Source organism: Engystomops pustulosus, chromosome 8, assembly GCF_040894005.1.
Source record: "Engystomops pustulosus chromosome 8, aEngPut4.maternal, whole genome shotgun sequence".
In the NCBI taxonomy this organism is placed as follows: domain Eukaryota; kingdom Metazoa; phylum Chordata; class Amphibia; order Anura; family Leptodactylidae; genus Engystomops; species Engystomops pustulosus.
In genome coordinates, this window is record NC_092418.1 from 97,687,647 (window position 1) to 97,709,629 (window position 21,983).

Genomic DNA, 21,983 nt, shown 5'->3' on the forward strand with positions numbered 1-21,983 from the left:
TCCCAAGAGCTTATTTTTATGGAGGAAGGCACAGGATCGGCTGCCGGATGCCTTTGGCACTGCTCACCACCTCAAATTGATCAGGCTAAAACACATCCTACGATTTGTAGAACCCACTTCATGGACCCTATTCGGGAGTTCTGAGTTATTGGCTCAGGTTCCTCTTGCTCGAAATGGAGATCAGTTACAAAACCTCCCCCTATGGTTTTCTATGTTCTTGCAACTGGGGGCGTTCTGCATTGGTCAGCACCAAATTTGCAGCCACGGTTTTGTATATATCCCACCTTTGTCACTGAACTATTAATGAATGGGTTACACAATACCTCAGAAGATGTCCTGTAGTAGCTTGCACCAATACCTTTTAATAGAAGATCATTTTAAGGTTAAAGATTTAATGGACTTTGGTCACTTTACCTCCTGTTTTTTGTAATGTATGTGTTAAGACTGGGCGGGAGAATATTAGGTCATTTACCAATATACATCGAGTAATAGTTCTGCTCCGCTTTCTTGATATGTAAAGTGAAGCCACTGGTCTTTTACCTCATCAGCCAGAGATTCCTGACCATAAGAGTTAGAGATCACATGACCCTCCATCTGCGGCCATTTTATGGTCAGGAATGTCTGGATGATAAGTTAAAAGACAGGAGGTTTCACTTTACATATCAAGAAAGCGGAGCCAACACTTTTAAGTGGTCTGAAGAGAAAATAAGGTAATTTTCAAAGTCTGACACCTATGGGTAGGTTTCACCGTGTTTCCTCAGTTTTTTTTGACCACTTATGGTACCCATCCAGCAATACGTCTGTCACATGGCTCAACGCCGAACCCAAACTAAAACTATGGGTCCGCTCATCTCTGGGTATAGGTCTCCATTCTGCTGTTTGGGAGATACATGGTCCCAGTCCTTCATGGTTGAGTCCTAAGCCCCATACTCATAGGATGATGATCAGTGGGATTGACCTTCTTATGTGTATGGGTCTTCCTGACTCTTTCCTTCCAGAGCAGATGTTAATGCACCAATCACATACAAGGTAAAAAAAAAAAACCTACTTGTACATTTACATGAGAGAAATGTAAGATGTAGTGGTCGGCCTACAGCTTGTTCAGTCTACAATAATTTTTTGTGTATTGTTCAGATCCTGTATGTTTATTTAGCATTCCTTCGTCGTGTTGTTCTTCTCTTTGGTGTTTACACCTTGACACAATTTCTGTCGTTTCCTAGAATTTGCAGCACACAGATGCCATTGTTGGTAATATGCGGCTCGTAAATGTAATGTAAATAAATCTTTCACGTTTCCTGCCTGAGGGGAGATCAAAAAGTGAGAGCTCGTACATATGACCAGAGGTGAATCTAATGAAAGAGCCCAAGGCTAAAATGTGTGGTGGACATGTGTTAAGAGGTATTTTTCAGTAACAGGATCATGATCTTTTAAATATGGTTATGATTTTTTGTTACTTGGATTTGTGCAACCAGGAGGCAAGCTGTAGATTTTTTTTCTTCTAAATGGGGAAGACCTTCATGCCTATATTGTTATATTCTCTGGGCCCACTAATCTAAACTTGCCATAAACGGAGAACTTCGATCAACTTTCCTCAAATACAAAGATGGATTTGTAGGGTTATGTTGTAGGTGCTTTGGGGGGGTGGGGGGCAGGCTACCATGATCCTTCCAGTTGGAGCTTTCTTTGTTGGTGGGTTGGCAGAGAGACCCTGCTCTTCAAAAACTCTGTAAAGTTGCTGGGTTGCACTCTTTACTTTCACCAGATTGGGCTATGGACTAGAAACGGGTCTGCAAAATCTTTCATACAAAACGCTCTTTCAGTCAATGGACACTCTTGTGGTTCTTGTTGGACAATGAAGAGCAACAGGATCCGTACCCTCTAAGGGTTCTTCACAATTTCTTCAAAATGTTATTCTTTAATGGGGCTAGGGCAGTGATGGCAAACCTATGGCACAGGTGCCATAGCTGGCACTCGGAGTCCATTCTGTGGGCACCCAGGTTGTCTCCCCAGGACAAAGTTCACCAGAAAGGACTTGAATCTTCCTGCAGTCCCAGACAACTTTAGATGCTGCTCCTAATGCTCTTTTAAGGTGACACATCCTTGACTGATTGGAACTGCAGGAAGAGTGAGAAGGTATGAACAGGGTTCGGAATATCTTTAGAGGTCCGCTTGATGGCCCCATGATTCTTCCTATATAGAGAGACCCTGGAGAGCATGTTGTGGAAGAACAAGGAGCAATAAGTTACTGTATAAATTGTCATGTTGGCAGTTGATGGTAAATAAGTGGGTGTTGGTTGTAGTTTGGGCACTCGTTCTCTAAAAGGTTCGTCATCACTGGACTAGGGTGATATCCAACTGGTATTTTAGACCATGGCTACATTTTTATTTGTATAATAATGATGTAAGGTGGTAGAGAGTGGCCCAATAAGATGCCAACCAGTTACATGATCCCACAAGTGGCACACAGTAAAAATGTTTAGTGGAAGGTCTAGAATATTTACGGTTTGTGATCTAATACATTGCCAAATTCATCCTGAGTGTTAGTGGTGCCACAAACTACCCCAGACCTTACGATACTTATTTTATTTCATGTTCTATATGGTCTCCCATGACAGAGCTTGCAAGATTTGTTTGCAGGTTTCTGGCGAGTTCCCCCAAAATGACTGATGCTGTTCCATCTATGAGACGGGTCTGATGCATTTGTGATCTTTTGTTACTGTAATATGATCCCTGGAGGAAGGAAAAGGTGGTTTTTCCTATGTGTGTTATCTTGTTGGTCCTTGTGGCCTGGAAACAGGAGGCAGGTGTGCCCAGCTATCAATGAATCCAGCTGCAGCGGCCTCCAAAAAATCTGAGCAGGAGCCATACTCGGATGCATGGAAATGTCTGATAATCCAGAATATTTAAGATGACTTTTGCGCCGTAAAAAATGTTTATATTGAACACCAGGACAGAACTTGTCGGACTCTCTCATTAACATCCATCCCCGTATAAGTGTTTGTTTTTAAAGGGGCAGGAATTATGATGGGATTTATATTCTGTAGAGGTCCAGTACGGTCTTTTCTGTCAGCATGTGTGGTACCTGGCAGTAACCTATAACCCTCTTCCTATCCAGACACGCTATACAACGCAGTTGGCCAAATCTAGCATTTGTGTTTTGGGTTGGGGGTTATTAGAGGGGGTAGCTCTCAGCTGAGCAGGGAGCTTGAGCCAGTACATAAATAGATCCCAGTTCACACCTGCATTGGGGCTTTTTATATGTGCATAACGGAAACTAAAAATGAAATGTAAACAGAATGTATAACATTCAACTCCCGTTCCCGGTAGACTTATCTTCTATAGCTTCTGTGACGCATCCGTTATTTGTCATGGAAAAAAGGAAACCATTTCTTCTGCAATTGATAATGAAGAATGGAACGCTGGTGTGAACCTAACACATATAGCAGTAGTGGATTATATTATAGGTGGTTTGGGCAGTAGCCCGTGGGTCGATAGTCACCCAAACCACATTTTATACTCAGAAGGACCTTAACCCATGAATTATTCATACATCTGTTTCTGCTCACAATAAGTATGTACACACGAGCCATTTCAGAACCTTTTGAAGGTCCTCCAAAAGTCCTGAAACCGCAAATTAAAAACAGACGTAAGGGCTTTGTCCATTTCCAAGAAGCTTGAATCTGGCACCATATGTAGGAAGTGAATTCCAGACTTGTAAGGACTATAATAGTCATACAGCCCGGAGCCCATGGCAGTCTTGATCCACCCTTGTATATGGTCTTCTTAAGGGGGTATTTGGCTTGGCAGTTTGGAAAGCTATGAAGGTTACGAAGATGATCCAGGTGGCTGGTTTTACAGATTGTAAGGCTCAGCTCCGAGGTTTCGGTTATGACTTCCATTGTAAGAGCGTGTAATGAAAACTAAAAACAGAATATGAAAGGAAGGTCCAATCACCTTCCGTTCCTCGTTGACTTTTTTGTATTTAAAGTTGCCTTCCATTCTACTTTCATCATTAATAGTGGAAGTTGTATTCTTTTTGCCATTTGATAATGGAAGAGGGAACTGAACCTGCTGAACTCAGGTGTGAACTTGGCCTAAGGGCACAGGGTGCTTTCAGGTCTCGGATGAGGATGGGCAGTGACAACTTCTCCAAGCACATTTCTGCTTTAGCAGTGGTTGAAGCTTTTATTGTCCTACATGTTTCGCGCACACACAAGGACGTCGCAATCTCCTCCTTTACGGCGTCTTTGCAGAAGAGAGGAATGTGATGCTCGCATGGTTTGTTTGAATGGGCAGATACCCGAGCAATGTAAACAGCCCGATCGGCTTTTCTTATTGTCGTTGTATTTTAAGCAAACATTAATCACTATTGGTTTCTCCGGATTATCCTGAGTGTGGACAAGTACAACCGCGTACAAGCCATGTTCCTGTCAGTGATATAATCCAGAGTGAAGCGGCGGACATGGGTTGGGCGGCATGCCGTGGAATTTAGGGCCGGGCCTTCTATCTTGCTGAGGAGGGGTAATAAGAGGAAATGAAACCTACAAAAGGCATTGTTGATAGATTTAACCATTTCATGATGGGATGGCGGCTGCTTCATGCCGGAGCAATGTGCATTTTTTGTTTTTAGGATTTCCTTGACAGCTGTGAACATAGTTGGAATTGCTGTGTGTAGAATAGGCCAAAAATAACAGCGAACAATGAAGTTATATTTTAAAATAAAATGTGGTTATATAGTCATAATGGGTCGCATTCCAAATCATGTTAAAGCACAAAAACCTCTACTTCTCAATAGAAATGAAGTTTTATGAACATGTTGCAAAAAATCTACATGGTCCATTGGATTGGTGGACCTTCATCAAATCTGAACGACCACCATAAGGACATACTCGCATCTAGGCGAAATCTCCGAACTTGCCGCACAAGCCTCTGCTTGTGCGGCAAGTTCGGAGATTTTGCATAGATGCGAGTATGTCTTTATGGTGGTCGTTCAGATTTGATGAATGGAATTGAATTTGAGTCCTTGAAATTTTTGCAGTGTGTGAACTTGCTATTTTTTTTTATTCATATATGGTTTGATATTGGCTCTTGTTTTACATCATGTTTTAAAATTGTCGGATCCCCCAATTTTTAATTTATCAAATGTCCGTTCTGTTAGAGTAGGACCGTTTTCTCTAACCGTGTGTACAATAAAAGTCGATGGGTCAGGGGAAAAAACAGACGGCACTGTAATGGCATCTGTGAGCCGTACATAAAGAGTAGGGTTACTAGGGTACACTTTTGGGTGGGGAAACATGGAGCAACATGGTTGAAACTTGCTACAAATTGACACTCCTATCTAAATTTGATGCCAAACAGATGCAAATCAGCTGTGAAAAACAGACATTTTTCATGGCGAAGATTCTACTCTGTTGTGGGCATTTCGCCTTAGACCCTCTTTCCATGAGTGTATTTAGTTTGTAATACACAGACCCAGTGGCAGCCATATTTCCCAGTCTGTTCCGAGCCTAAACTTTTGCCATCTATGATGGTGCAAGTCTCTCCCTCCCCACGGGGCTTCTGTCCTCCACTAGGGACTTACGGTAAGTCCCAAGTGGAGGGAGTGGCTCCTCGGGTGGTGTCCATTCCATGAAATATGGAGAGACGGCCAAACCTATATATGGCGTAAATGTAAATATTATTACCACTAAGCAGTTACTGCGATCTCCATGTTTCTTTATTCAAATTATTTTCTATTTTAGGTATACATTGCCGTTTCCCAATACTGATTTGGTTCTATTCTGTTTTAATTCTAGATATGGCAAAATTGTTTCCACAAAGGCGATTCTGGATAAGACAACAAACAAATGTAAAGGTACGTCATCACAGTGGGGATAATTTGTAACGTTTATAGAATTTTTGTGAAAGAAAATTCAAGCGGGAATTACAAATCTGATTCTAAGGATAGAATGTAATGTAACACTTTTATTTTACCACATTCTGCAGACACTTGTCTAAAGGCAACACCAGGTGACATGGAATTATAGGGCCGTTACAGCATTGGTACATTTTCGTTCACAAAGGGGGCGACAAGCCAACCCACCTGCAAGTAGGAGGCTAGAGGGTAATAAAACCTCAACATGCTCTGCAGATGGTTGAGGCACACTAGACCAATGAAACCTGAATACTGATTTCCCTAAATGTAGACGTGCTATTTTATTCCATCAAATGAAAGCTCCAAAAGATATTCAGAAAAATAAAAAAAAATTCTGTAGCCGTTCTCTTCCGACCAAATATGAATTTGGCTGTTTCTTAGCCGCATCTGTTTTGTGGAGAGGACCATTATGGCTTCAACAGGGAACGGACGTCTAGGATTTCCAGACCCGTGAACAAAACAATTCTGTCTAATTTTGCAGTCATAAATTACTCCAGTAAATGACTTAATGGCGCCCATATCCAGCAAATTTTTAACAGAACGGAACAACTTAATAACCTAAAAGTTAATTTGAGAGATTTTGTGTCATCAAAGTCACCTGTGCCATAATTTTATAGAATCTCTCCTACAGACATGACTTTTTGGGCATAAATTATGGGTTCCATCATCAGGATTTCTGACTTATTTTAATATGGATTCATGGAAAACTTACTATAAACCATTCATAAATCATCCACCATCTGGATATCATGAGTAGGAGCCATGATGCACATGTGAACTGAGCCTTATATACAACTCTTGGGAGATGTAGAATATTTGAGTTTGTTTTTGCCAATTCAGACAGATCAATGCAATGTTTTCCATCAGTGGAGCATTTTAAATTTGTTTAGTTTCCGATATACATTAAAATAGTATATACCGTATATACTCGAGTATAAGCCGACCCAAGTATAAGCAGAGGCCCCTAATTTTACCACAGAAACCTGGTAAAACCTATATTTTTTTTGAGTATAAGCAGAGTTTGGGTTTTTAGCACATTTTTTTTGTGCTGAAAAACTAGGCTTATAGTCGAGTATATATGGTACTTTTGGTACAAATTGCTGAAATAGTAAATTATACACTGTATATACTCAAGAATAAGCCAAGTTTTTCAGCACATAAAATCTGCTGAAAAACTCAAACTCTGCTTATACGCGAGTTAAGGAAAAAATAGTCAAAACTCATCTTACCGGCAGCCCTCGCAGTAGTCTCTCCTTCTGTCGGCAGCGGCAAGTCCATGCGCAGCGGGCGTGCAGCTGTGACATTAGCCGCTGCTGACATCATAGCGTGCGCTGGCTTGGCTGTGTGTACGGACCCGTAGCTGACGTGGTGCTGAAGCAAGAAGAGCATCTGCCTGGGGTGTAGGAAAGGTGAGTACTCTGTTTATTTTTTTTTTTTTTTGTGCTGGGAAAACTGAGGGCTGGCTATATACTACACGGGGCTGGCTGGCTATATACTACACGGGGCTGGCTGGCTATATACTACACGGGGCTGGCTGGCTATATACTACACGGGGCTGGCTGGCTATATACTACACGGGGCTGGCTGGCTATATACTACACGGGGCTGGCTGGCTATATACTACACGGGGCTGGCTGGCTATATACTACACGGGGCTGGCTGGCTATATACTACACGGGGCTGGCTGGCTATATACTACACGGGGCTGGCTGGCTATATACTACACGGGGCTGGCTGGCTATATACTGGGAGGTTGTGACCAATGCATTTCCCACCTTCAGCTTATACTCGAGTTAATGGGTTTTTCTAGTTAGTGGTAAAATTAGGCACTTCGGCTTCTACTCGGGTCGGCTTATACTCAGGTATATACGGTACTTTAATACATTTGTTTGCTGAAAACATCAGACTTTGGTGATGTTTCTACAGGACTAAAATGTTAAAGATTTTGTGCGAGGTTTCCATCCCAAAAATTTTCACCCTTTAATGGGAACCAGGAAAGGTGATATTTTTCAGAAATCTTGTCTACGTGCTACAGTAAAAATCCATATAGAATCTTGACCTGTGGTGGAGACTTGAAATCCACAAAGTACATGCAAGAATTTTGGAGCATATTGGTGGCCATGACATACTACGATTTATCAAATGTATCAATTTCTGCACTGAAAAAAAAAAATCTGCATCGTGTACGTGTAACAAGACGATTATTGACAATGAAAATCGTCAGTTTTCTTCAATTTTTTTTCACGGATCCTCGTAAACTATAGTTTAAGAGTTATCTGTGAAAAACTGTTCTGACTAGGACATGATTGTGGCCATAGGCAATAAAAAAGATGGTAAGTGGTCGTGTACATGGATCAAATCTGGAACATTTTGCATCAAATGGTATAAGGTGCAATCTCCATCCTATGGGATTACGGCTAAACATGATGCACATTTGGCCCTAAAGATTCTTTATGTAAATATATGGAAATTTAAAAAATTAAATGTTATTTTTTTAATTTTAACTAATAAATTGGATGCATAGAGAACCTGACCACATACGGCACAGGCAGAGGGTTTTGCCGGTTCCCTGTCTCGGAGCCCGTTTAGCCGTATTAGGAATCTGACAGGATTACACATCGTGTAAATTGGCTGGGCTAATTAGGAAGGGGTCAATTTAAGCACTATTTAATTACAAGCTCAGACTCTACATTGCTGTTATGTTGTGTTCCTTAAAAGGCGAGGCAGAGGGGTATCTCCGTATCCCGACTCTTGTAATCATTCCCGACCTCTCCTTTCCCGGGCACTCATCACGTGAAAACCTCCGCATTAACCCGCTGCTCACTTTAACCATGTTTTAAAACAGATCTTGTCACAGTGACCCGGGAGGGAGACAGAAATCTGACATTGTAAGGCGTCATGTTCCTGGCTGGCTATTTGTGTCACTGCAGTGGGAGAGGGTGGGGGGGGGGGGGGTGACTGGGCAAAGGAAAGAATTCAGTCAGATGATTCTGATTTCGCCATTTACCCGTGAGTAAGCAGAAGACGTTCCAGGGGGCATCGCTGATTTATGTAGAATTTATTTTTTGTTGGAAGGAAATGCTGAATTTGTAGTGATCGGCAATAATTCTAGGTGACCAAAAAGGTTATCCCCGTTATATTATTCATGTCCAGGGCCCGTTTGGTACATTTCTTATTTTGTTCTGTATTCGATGTTTTCAGTGCAGAAAATCTGCATATTTTTTTTATACAAAATTTCCAGATTTTCTGGTTGTACCCTAATTTATACATGAGTGCCCCCAAATCAGTCCAGAAGATGTATTATTTTGTAAACCATGTAATAAGACTACTTGTGGTGATCCTTCCATGTTGCAGCTAAAGCAGCTCCATCTTCTCAAATAGCTCCTTCTACAACCATTTCTTAAAAACCATTAAGACTTTGCCGTGTAGAAAAGTGTTGGCACTTTTGTTACACCTTTATTATGGTTACTAATGATCTCTTCTGCATAGGTAGTATAATTCTCTCAGCACTTACTGCGGGAGAGATCAAGGGTATAACTAGGAGAGGCAGGGTCCCATAGCAAACGTCTGAATGGGAGCCCCCCTGAACCCCTTAAAAATGTAGGTTTTGTTTAGCATGTAACATGTAAGTTACAATCGCACACATCTACATACATACAGCATATATACATCATGCATACAGTACCGTGTATACCTATGCCTTATATACACAGACCTACAGCATATACAAATCACATATGCACACACATACAGCAAATATACACATGCAATGTCATTTACAGCATAAACACACACACACATACAAATACAGTACATACACAATACACACACACATCACATTCACACCCAATACCCCATATCTGTGGGCCCCCCCTGCTAGCCCTGTAGTTACGCCCCTGGGAGAGTTGCAGGCACACAAAGACTTTGCTGAAGTTAAATAGTAAGGTTCTATCTCGCCCCAAGTGCTTTATTTACATTTATGCTAGTTATGACTTCTGTAGAGTTTCCTTTATGACCCTGTATATGCCTCTGAATTAGAGACTTGGACTTCATGCCCACAAGAGGGTTTGGTCTGAAAAACTCTCTCCATGCACTTCTGAATATCAATTCACTGGACCGAACTCGCCATGTCCAGTCAGTTTGGGAATTTCCATGGAGCGAGCTTCTAGGGTGCAGTTGGCCTTCTGGAGCAGATTTGCCTTTCTCTGTGCTGAGAATGGGAGACATTGTAGTAGCCAGTCACCACCCACAAGATCAGGGAGGATAGAGCTAAAATTACTGAATCCATGTCTAATAATGTTTTATGCAAACGTAATATACTATTTTTTTATGTTAAAGTTTGTTATAATGTGGGTACTTTTTAAATGTTGTAAATTTGGAAGGGGACAAATCTGTTTTGACCCATTTATGGAACTAATTTTGGTCAACATAAGTGTAAGAATGTAAAGGGGTAAGTCGTGGGGGTAGGTTCCATTTTCTTTTAGTTTTCATGCCCTTCCAGTGGACAGCGGGGGCTTGGGCCAGTCTCACAAATTTGCCGTTGGATGTGGCACTGTATCTTTACCCGTGAATTGCAATGGATAGCGCACTCACCCCTCCTCCTCTCCAGCGCTTACCCCTTGTGCTCCTTCGGGCTAGTGTATTATGTTCCTTTAAAGCCAAGATGATAAAGTAAATGAAAATTTCTGGAACTTCAAGGACTTGTACACAAATACAGTTGCTTGTTTTTTTTGTATATGAAAAAACTTGTTGGGAATAGACAGCCGAGGCGGCAGATTTACACTTCCCTCTGCAGTAAATTTTCCTTTTAATTGGAATCCTCCTCGGCACCGAGATGTATTGCAGCATGTCCGTTTTCTGAGAGGAATGTTAAATATGAAGCTGCAGCTCTACCCAGCCGTATAGAGTTGGCTGCTGTCCTTGGAAATGACAAGTAATTGGCACTATGGCTTTAATTGACCATGTCAGCACCGATCCTGCAATTATTCCTGACAGTGCCTCCGCGGTGGCTTATCTTGGTCACATACATAGCCGCTCATTATGGTTGTTAGTGCTCCGAATTAGGACTCTTATGTTCCCTCCCAATATTTAGTATTTTAACTCTTTGCATGGTTATTACATGGCACGGTATATTGATTGCCCAGCTAGATCTCAATGATGACTACTGTGGTCCCCGTTCGCCCCTATCCACTAACAGTCTTGTATTTAATGGTTATTCTAACATTTTATTTAGACCCATATGTGCAAACTCAAATTCTGAAAAAATTAACCCCACTACCGGTGCTGGTTTGACCTAAATACTCAGCTATATCCCATTGGATACACAGGAAATGACACCTCAGCCAATCACTGGCCACAGGGGTGACCCAACCAAGCCAAGGATTGGTTGACTTGCATTTCCTGTAGAGTGGAAATAGGGGTCAGATGGAACTCATGCAAGAGAGAAGCAGAATCGAATTTTATAAATTAAATTATGGGCCGGTAAAACCCTATAATTGTTTACATTTTGTTTACATTTTTATACAACACCAATTTTGGAGCATTGTGCTTAACCTTTAAGAAAAAGGATCCTCATGGCCATTTGGTTTTTGTGATCCTTTCAATTGCCAAGTTTCTGTCTTCTCTCCCCCTGGCTCTCATTTTGGAATGCACTCGATGTGGGGCAGGTGTATGGTAAGTTACTCAGAGGGTCCATTTATTTTGTAGATTCGGGAGCTGACTTGTAATAATTTATTCTGCCTGGGTCTGCTCCGTCAGCCGTTAGAATTGTGATGCATGGAGCATCTGTGTGCACAGTTGTCTGCCTTTGATAGGTGTATAAATTGTCATGTTTATGATCCGCAGGTTATGGATTTGTAGACTTTGACAGCCCGGCAGCTGCTCAGAAAGCGGTCTCGGCTCTGAAGGCGACTGGAGTCCAAGCACAGATGGCAAAGGTACCTTTCAATAAGTGTCGAGATCTTTTCCTGCTGGAGAGGTGTCAGGGGATGGAGTTGCCTCTGTTTTCTCTGTAAACATGTCTCTTTCCTTGTGTTTCGTTCCCAGTCGACCCTTTTTAAATGATGTTAATGAGAGGCTCCAGTTGTTGGAGTTGAGGCTCTGTCGTTCTTCTTACTCTTCTGACTCTCCTGTCTTCCGAGATATATGACTAGTAGAATGGAAAGACGTTTGATTTTTTTTTTTTCACTGCTTGATCCATTCTCCCCTTCCGCTGTCATTTCCTACATGGATAGCAACAAGGGAAATGGATCTCGCCCTTTCTAAAGCTTTGCCTTATACTTCTGCAGCTGTTCTAAAACTACAACTCTCATCATGCCATGAAAGGCGCTGGCCAACAAGTTTGGGAGCACCTCCCCATGTCATATTTCTTGGTTTGAGCCATCACCATTGAAACATGATACACACTGGGTGCCTTCTTTATCGGTATTCGTTTTTATCCTACCATTAAAAAAAAATTGATGTCCAAGGAAAAAAATCTTCCCAACTTTTCAACTTTTCCTAATAATATAGGAAGATGAGAGCTAATCACTCCCACAACAACCTGAACCCAATGTGCACCATATTGTTTCCCAAACACTGAATATTATTAAACATATCCACAGAGCTGTGGGGAGAGAAGCCGGGGTTTTGTGGTCAGCTGTCTCTGTCTGTCTGTCTGTGTGTGTGTGTCTGTGTGTGGTCAAGCTAAACCATTGTCCTACCAAAGACTGAATGTATTTTTGGGCTATACCTTTTCTCAAAAAAACTTTTCTACATGGCTTCTTTCCTATAACCCACTAACATTCCTTAAATATGTTTAGATGTTTAGATATTCTTTCCTGTACATATATTTTGGTTTGAAGGGTTGCATCTCGAAATCGGGGGGGGGGGGGGGGGAGAAGAATTCCCTTGGTTAGATCATGTGTATCAGATCAGGGGGAGGTTAGCCAGGTCTTTTGAACACGATGTGTAGTAGAATTGTTTGTTCGATCAGTTCTTGGTTTTAAGGACATGAGGACGACCTTTGTCTATACACCCTAAAGTACATGGATATCTTATGAAATGAGTCCTCTTCTTTGGACAACCCTCCACTAGTCGGAGATCCTAACCCTTCCTTATATCACATTGATGGGCATAGCATACATCTGGATTAGTACATTTCCCATGCAGCAGCTCCTACTGTAGAGAATCTGACGCTGATGTTTGACAGGGTCACCAAGATCAGATCCCTCTCACCCCTCCCTCAAATTCCAGGTACCTCTGAGGTTCTGCAGATGGTTGGTGAATATCTATTGATGGGATTTTACATCTCTAACCAGATTTGTTGCTTACACATCAACGTACTTCTAAGCCCTTTTATTAAAGTAACCTGTCAGGTACCTACAGAATATACAAGTACCACCACCCCATGGGGTACACATAATAGGCAGAGAACACATGAGACAAGGAGAGAAAAAAGTCACAAAAGACCTCCCTCCCACCCGATTCAACTTATGGAACAGAATTATAGAGTGACTCATGTTTTTTTAAGCTCTCTATTACTTGTGTCGTTTCTTTTCATCGGAAGTCTATGTCATACATTTGTGTTGGTACGCAAAGTGTTAAGCCTCTAACACAAGAGGCATCCTTGGAGATCGGCCAAGACTGCAGAAAAGAGAACCATATGTAAGTCACTGGGAGAGGAGGCCTAGACAGATAGACTCGGATACGTGAACCCTACAGATGTGAATGCTCAGCTCTGCATTCTGCAGCCTACAGCCGCCATCTGGGGGTAATAAATCAGGGGTTGTTGTACTGGACACCGGCCTAACTTATAACAGTGGTGTGTTGTGAGATGTGGGTGCCCATCCATCTGTAAGGCAGGATCCCAGCCAGCCAAGATCTATGGTCACTCCATATATAACAATATATCAGCAGTCGCTGATTTCTTCATCTTTCCTTACTGTCAGGTTTCTAAGTGAAGGAAAACATGTTATGAACATATCTGTAATGCAAAAAGCACTTGGCATTGGTGACGTAATAAAAGAAAAAGGGCTTAGCGCCACACTTGTCCAAAGTCCATGTGTGGTATTACACCACCGCTATAATTCCTTGCTGCTTTGCCATAATAATGGTGGCCATAGAGATTGGTCCCCTCCCAGAGCTCCCATTAACCTGCACAATTGGCTCTGGGGAGACAAGCTGCTGCCAGATCAATTTGGCAGCTGCTTATCTCCTGGCAGAATAAAGAATCAGAAATATTGGAGAAGATTTACCAACAGTGTCCAAAAATTAGACGAGACAGTCTTGTATTGCTCCAGATTTATCAGCTTCTTTGGCAGAAGTTGGTCAAGCATGGACATTTTCCATGAAGCAATGATCTCAAAGTTTCTTACACTCTACCCATAATGATATAATGTGTATGGGCAGCTCTGGGTAAGGAATATGAAAATAAGTTTGCCTGACCTTTCAGAAGCCCAGTGACATGACATGGGATAATGACCAAACCAAGTTAGTCTCTTCCAGAATAGATAGACGCCCAACTGTAGACGGCACTGTTTTGTCATTACTACTTGACAGCGCACTGTAGAGAACTAGTTTGGCTAGGACCATGGACATGGGTCAGGAAGGAATTCATTCTCCTGTGCTACCCCAAAATATCAAAATGTTACCTCTTCCTGATTCCTTGCCCTTCTGCACTTCACATTTTGGTGCCTCCCCACACAGGAAGTGTTATGAGCTGCCAACTCAGCCAGTCAGTAACCATTCTCTGAGCCTGTCAGGGATGTTGGGAAACAAAAATAGGAGCGCAGTGGGGAATAGAGCAAGGTCTAGACCAGAGCATTATGGGATCAGGGAAATTCGAAGAAAAATGTTGTACTCTCAGACCTTTTTGGATTCCCTGGGAAACTCCCTTAATTAACCCATTATAGTTCAGGGCCAAAAATATTGCTGCAGAGGTGGTTCACTTCCAGTATTCAGGTTTTTTTCTTGTAATTTTTTTTGCTGTAAGATTCTGCCCGTGTCAGCATTTCCTGAATGACGGTAGTAGGGTGACCTAAGGATATGCAATCACTTCCTCCTTCTTAAGGGAATAAATGAAGCAAAAAAATTAAAGGGACCTGTAGTTCTTTAAGGAACATTTTTGTTCCTTGACACATTAATGATGGTTTTTGGTTCGTCAAACAAACAACAATCTTAACAAGCAACGCTATCGGTTGGGGGCAGCACTAAATGTCAAAGACATTGGTCGGGACCTATCCGAGTATATGTGCGGGCATGACATCTGTCTGTAGATCTCCATCTGTAGTGCAGTCCAGTGTTGCCGGTACATGCCATCATAAAGAAGTCACCAGATGCTCGTGTACAAAGCCGCTTCTCATTATATACTCTATATGTCGCTTCAAAGGAACAGCTTCAAAGTAATTGTCTGATAAACAGCAGAAGAGGAGGAAAAAAAAACTTCACTGTGCAGCACCTTTCAAGTACAAAAGTACTATTATTTCACAACTACAAATGAGTCTGTTACAGAACAATTTGTCAGAGACCACAATGTGACTGAATCCATGAGACCGCAGGCTGCAATTTCCCACCAATACAGTTTTTATTGAAATAATGCCACTTCTAGGCAACATGATTGGTGCCATGAGCCTTCTGACTCTAAGCAGGGGTGGGGCTAGAGGTGCAGTCACACCCTTGCCTTAGAGGGCACGCATAGTCTCCTGCTCAGGTTAAGAGATCGCCTATTATCTATGTCAAAAGTTGATTGGCGATTGATCTATACCTTTTTAGCTCTACTGTTTCATATATTGAGGAGTATTTCCTTTATGAAAAACTGGTTACCCGATACATTGAGTGAAGTTGTGAGTGAGAAAAGGAATCGAAATATTCAACTGATCTTGATTTGTTCCTCATTCAGTGTGTTAGTCTAGAAAACACAAGCTCAATAAGCACCAATTCCTATGTTTGATGTATTGATTTTGATGAAATTAATGGGTCAATGGGTTCTAGGCACTGGAACGCGGGTTGCAGTCGTATAGACGTGTATGTTGGATATGGTCCTGGGCACATAAATACCACACAACACGCATACTGCACAAATACAGACCAGTTACCCACTTTTTGTCCCATATCCACTTCCCATAATAAGATTTTTGTTGGTTTTTTTTTTGTTTTTTTTATCTTGTATCATTTAACGTTATCCTCGGTAAATAGTTCACCTTGTGTAGGATTTCTTTGTTGCCATTGGCAGTCTTGTCCTGGGAACCATTGGTCGGTAAACATCACACTTAGACACAACATTGCAGCTTTGTAATTTGGCCGGAGGAATGACTTCCCAGCGAGAACATGGCCGAGCAGTTTGTTATGCAATCCCATTGTTCTTCCAGAATACAACACTGAATTTGGTGGGAATGTAATAAACAACTGGAACCGCTAAGTGTAAATTCACTGTTGGCTGAGAAATCGTCCTTCCCCGCTCCACCTTTAACCTACAATCTGCTGAGTGCGGCTGATTATTTCAAGGATGGGAGATTAGTACCTGCTATGCGCTTATGCTGCATATCTTTGAAAATATAAAAAGATTAGACGGTTTCATTGTATCTCTTGGTTTCGGTAGATCCAGATTTTACCTACACCATGATGAAAAGAATCATCTTTTGGTTAAAAGCTGAAAACCTTCTGTGTGCCCCTTATTTTGAATCAAGGGGCAAGAAACTGCAGCCGCATCCCCCTCCTCCCCCCCCCCCCCTTCCCATCTATACCTCTATACCTTTTACTTCTTGTTTTACACAAATTATAATTTTTTTGAAGACTGTTTCTGTAAAAATTTGAAACTCTTTTCGACAGCGTAGACGGAAGTACAGACTGTTAGAAAGAGAAAGTATCTTCCAACACATATTGCCAAATAATGTTACTTTATTCCACTTAAAGGGAACCTATCATGAGGAGTCTACCATCAGAAGTAGATCTAATGGTAGTTTTCTCCTGCCTCTGCCCTAATCTGTAATTTAATAATCCTGGAACCTAACTTGTTAAAAAACCTTTATTTTAGTAGTAATAATATAATAATAATTCTATATAGCGCACACAGATTACGCAGCGCTGTACAAAGCATGTCAAATTGGTCCCTGTCCCCATGTGGACCCAGAGGAAACCCACGCAAACATGGATATGTAAAGTAACTACAGAGGCTACAAGGGCGTGGAGTAGCCTTGGCTCCCAGTGCCCGGCCAGGCTAGTACATGCCCCAGTAGCCTCTGTAGTTAACCTACATGTTAAAAACCTTTATTTAAGTAATAAATTAGGTTCCTGGATTATTAAATTACAGATTAGGGCACAGGCAGCAGGAGGAATCTACCATCAGATCTACTTCTCACAGTAGGTTTCCTTTTAAACGTGACTTTCATACAAAAGTTCCTTCTTTATCTCTAGTGATGGAGTCTCCCCCCTTCCAAATAACAGTGGCCATATATCTAAGACTGGACTTTGCTCTGTGACTTGTAATCCTAGCATTGTAAACCTTTGTGATGCTAGGAGCCCCTGCATTCCATCTGCCCCATAGTGAAAAGTATAGGTGACAGTAGTCCACAGGGGATGCAGGGAATCTTGGCATCGTATGACTATGAAATCAGGAGTCTTTTTCCCAGATTGAACACAACCCCCGGGAATTTGAGTCCTTTACTGAAAATTTATATGGGGCAGTAGTCCAGCAGGACTACATATACTTTGAAATCAGGATTCCGATTCCCTGGTCTGTGATTCTTATTTTACGGATTACAGCTGTTATACTGCAGTAAGTTTTTGGAGCATTCAGTTTTCAGCAATTTCCCGATGTAAATGTTTTGACATTTAGCGGCATAGGGAATTCTGGTGGAGTGATATTTTTTCACTTGTAGAATATCCCTGTTGCATAAATTAGAAGCAGACCTGTTTAGAGGGGAAGCATATTTTCGGTGTGAGAGCAGCAGACATGTCTCTTATCTCTATGGGATCTTTTCGGAGATGGTCCTCACAGGGGCCGGTAGTGATCTGGTGCTGGTGACCCTACTCCCTGACCTACTGGAAGGAGATGTTTTGCATTTGTGCCGAGTCGTTTTTTTCCTCTCTTCTTTTCCCTGTGTTTTAGGATCCATTCCACACGCACAGGGAGGTTCTGTTAATTTCTTTCAGATGACTGAGGATTATTTCTTTTTTATGTGCCATGTTGGTTCCTCCTCAGAGTGTTATCCAGAGCCATGGAGTTTCAGCTTCTTATTCTAAAACGATGATTATGAGAATATTTGCTTAGGTCTGTTTTTAATTTTTTTTTTCTTCTTGTATTATTTTCGGCAATTTTCATGACTGATGACCTTTTATCATGTTCTTCCACAACTGATGGTAGAGTAAAAGGGTGAAGGTTTTTCCCCCAAACTCCTTTACTACATATGGTTGGAGATGAGCGGACCCAAACTTTATGCTCCGCGTCCTCCATTCAATAGCTCCTCCTAGCCGAGACTCCGTGTTTGATGGTGTGTCCACCTGGCCAATCACAGCCATTCCTAGTTGCTATGGACGTTAAGCTGCCTAATTGCGGCTCTACAGCCAATCAAGTAGTGATGGGTCGTTCGCGAACGAGCCAGCTCTTTCACGTGAACAAAGCGAGTCCTCTCTCCTCGGTGAGCAGATGGCACAATAAGCCCTGCCCCTAATCAGCTGACCACACCCCTTAAACCCGATAAAATCGTGTTAAAGGTGGTGTGGAATGGGGTGACTGTCTGGCCTCAGGCTCCCTTACATACATTTAATAGGGAGCTGTTCAGGAGCCAGCACTACTTAGTGAGCGGAGACTAATGATCCAGTTCACCGGACTTCCCATCACTACCATCAAGCAACACGTCCGAGTTAGGTGGAGCTGCTGAACGGAGGACTCCGAACCTAAAATTCTGATCCACTCATCTCTACTGCAAATTAATTTGTAGTCGATTGGCAAGGTACAACCCCCAGCACAGCAGCCAATCAGCTGCGAGAATATTGGAAGTAGATGAACCTATAGAAAAGCTGCTGCCTGATTTGATGGTAGCACATCGGCATGCCGAAACGCTGCCCTAAGCTGATTGGCCGAGATGCTGAGCGTCTCCCTCCCATCGACCAGCTATAATGACCTATCATGGTGGTGGGGAGAGCTCCTTGTAAAATAAGATTCATATTATGGCTAAAGTTGCCAGACTGAACACAAATCCATTCAAATACCCCAAATACTTCTACTCGTTCGGTGAGGACATTTTGGGAAGATCTGGAGCTCCCATTCCAGAAAATAGTGGGAGTAACATCAGTCTGACATATTTGGTACTCCAAAAAGCCACCTACATGTCCCAGACCCTGATCAGGTCCTTACTCTTGGGGCATTGGGTTCTCTGCATGTTTGTCTATGAATGATTGGGTTATAATAACATTGATTCCTAGATGTTATACGTGGAAGGTTTTACTAGGGAAACCCTGCCGAATTCTTGGAAATCTGATCCCTCAGATGATTGACAGCTAGAAAATGTCCTCTGCTCTGAAGTCTTAGCAGATGAGGTCATACAATGAAATTGCCAGTCACTATGGAGGCGTCAGGGTTGTGTTTTATGTCTCGCTACCTTCATGTTCTTCTGTGGACTGGATAGAATAACAAAACGTTATCTTTTAAAGTAATCTAGTCTTGGTCTATACACAGTTCTGTCTGTGGGTAGCAAGTGAGAGAAGAACAGGAGCACTATGGACATCTATCTAGGCTAAGGAGGGTCTTTAAAAGAAACCTTTAACAAGGAATATGGAGCCTGATCTGCAGGCAGCATATTATACAGCAGGAGGACCTGAGCAGATTGTACATAGTGTCCTATCTGCAGGCAGCATGTTATAGACCAGGAGGACCTGAGCAGATTGTACATAGTATCCCTATATGTAGGCAGCATGTTATGGAGCAGGGGAGCTGAGCAGCTTGTACATAATCTCCTATCTGCAGACAGGGCGCTATGTATAATCTGCTCAGCTTCTGCTGCGCTATAACATGCTATCTGCAGGCAGCCACTTATAGAGCAAGAGGAGCTGAGCAGATTATATATCCTGTTCTATCTGCAAGCAGTATGTTATAGAGCATTATAAACTGAGCAGATAGGGCACTATGTACAATCTGCATGCAGTATATTATGGAACAGGAGGAGGTGAGCAGATTTTACATAGTCTCCTATCTGCAGGCAACATGTTATAGAGCAGGAGGACCTGAGCATATTGTACATAGTGTCCTATCTGCAGACAGCATCTTATAGAGCAGTAGATGCTGAGCAGATTATACATAGTGTCCTATCTGCAGACAGCATCTTATAGAGCAGGAGGAGCTGAGCAGATTATATACAGTGTCCTATCTTCAGGCAGCATGCTATAGAGCAGAAGAAGCTGAGCAGATTGTATGTAGTGTTCTATCTGCAGGCAGGATGTTATAGAGCAGGAGGACCTGAGCATGTTGTACATAGTGCCCTATCTGCAGTATATTGTGCAACAGGAGGAGCTGAGCAGATTGTACATAGTGTCCTATCTGCAGACAGCATCTTATAGAGCAAGAGGAGCTGAGCAGATTACATACAGTGTCCTATCTACAGGCAGCATGCTATAGAGCAGGAGGAGCTGAGCAGATTGCTGTGTAACCTAGTGGAGAAGATTTAGTCCAACTTGTATTCTCTAAAGTCATTACTATTTCTATGCTGAGGAGTCTGGTGGGTGGTCTGTAACTCGGGACCACCAACAAGACTAAAGTACAGCCAGAGCAGTGATTTAAATGAATATCATAAAAATTATCCTGAGACTGTAATCTGCCTCACTTGCTCTATACTATGATCCCTGCAGATCAGGTTTCTTTGCTATAATAGATGTATCTGTGCAGTCTATATGTCCCTGCTGTCAGACTCTTCAGGCTCGGGCTGTGGTCCTGATGTTCTTTAATGGATTTATCAATAACAAGTTCATGAAAATCTGCTTCCAATTGTTACTTTTGTCTGACATATCCGCCAGTTCTGAGAACCTCCCGTAATATGGGAACATAATAGTAATACTCTCATTACTGCAGGCACAATCCTAGCTATGACATGATGATACAAATTAGTAGAAAAACCTGTAAATACCTAAATTGCAACCATATCCTGCCCCCTGCTGGTAGGACTTGATGGTCAAGTGTAAACGGGATGACCACAGCTGATGAAGAATTCTTTCCTAATCGTACAGTTCAAAAAAAAATTTATATTCTATTTGTTGAAATTTTTTTTTTTAATATGGGTGTGGTCACGATGTTTTTGTAATACAAGAGCAATGAGTCAGGCTCTTTAAATCTCGGCATGTTTTCCAGAGGTGAGAGACTCCGTGTTTTTGTGGCTTGGCTCCCATCCTGGCAGAGGTTCAAAGCCCGCGCTTTGAAATGCTCCACACAAAGTTTAACACTTTTTTAAAACTTCAAAGTGAAGGAGGCAGTGACGCTCTTAGGACGACGGAACATGAACTGAGCTGAATCACTTGTATTTTTTTTTAATCTATTCCCGTCTTCTCTGCTGCTTCCTAAGAAAACACCCACGTAACTGTCTGCTGTTACGCTTGTAGCAAGATTGTGAATGCAGATTTGGAGCCTCCATTCATTTTAAGGGAATTTTTCTGCCTAATTTTCATGAAACAAAAATTGAGACAACCCCCACCCCACTAGAATCCAGGATCCATAACCAGATTCCACTAAATCCACAGAAAAAAAAATATTTTTTTCCGATTTTTCCAGTCTTCAGACCTGAAGTATAATGTGCAACCTCCTGTAGCCATCATATAATTTTTAGCATGTACAAGACAAGATCTTAAAAGAAATAAGGACATTTTATGCATTTTTATTTTTAGCTGTATTCTGTAAACTCCTTAGCTCCACCTAGTGGCAAATATTGGTAGCTAGAATTGTATCATTTCATGTATCTATGCAGAATAATTAAGCTCAGTGCATTCTTTATAGAGATGGCGCCACTGAATTGGGAGCAATTTCTGTAGGCCACATGGTTTTGTTGAAATTAGTGTTGTTTTCGGGCGGGCATTCTGAGGCTAGATTAGACAGTCTGGCACTTGTTTA

General features: G+C 41.9%; 1 protein-coding gene across 5 annotated transcripts in view; it reads left to right on the forward strand.

The window, feature by feature from the left end:
• RBMS1 (RNA binding motif single stranded interacting protein 1) overlaps window positions 1-21,983 on the forward strand; it is a 220,215-nt gene that overhangs the window by 166,394 nt on the left and 31,838 nt on the right. For all 5 annotated transcript variants that reach the window (XM_072121900.1, XM_072121902.1, XM_072121899.1 and 2 more), the window contains exons 3-4: window positions 5,796-5,854; window positions 11,759-11,850. In XM_072121900.1, coding sequence (XP_071978001.1) covers window positions 5,796-5,854; window positions 11,759-11,850 — 151 coding nt within the window. The remainder of the gene's footprint in view (window positions 1-5,795; window positions 5,855-11,758; window positions 11,851-21,983) is intronic.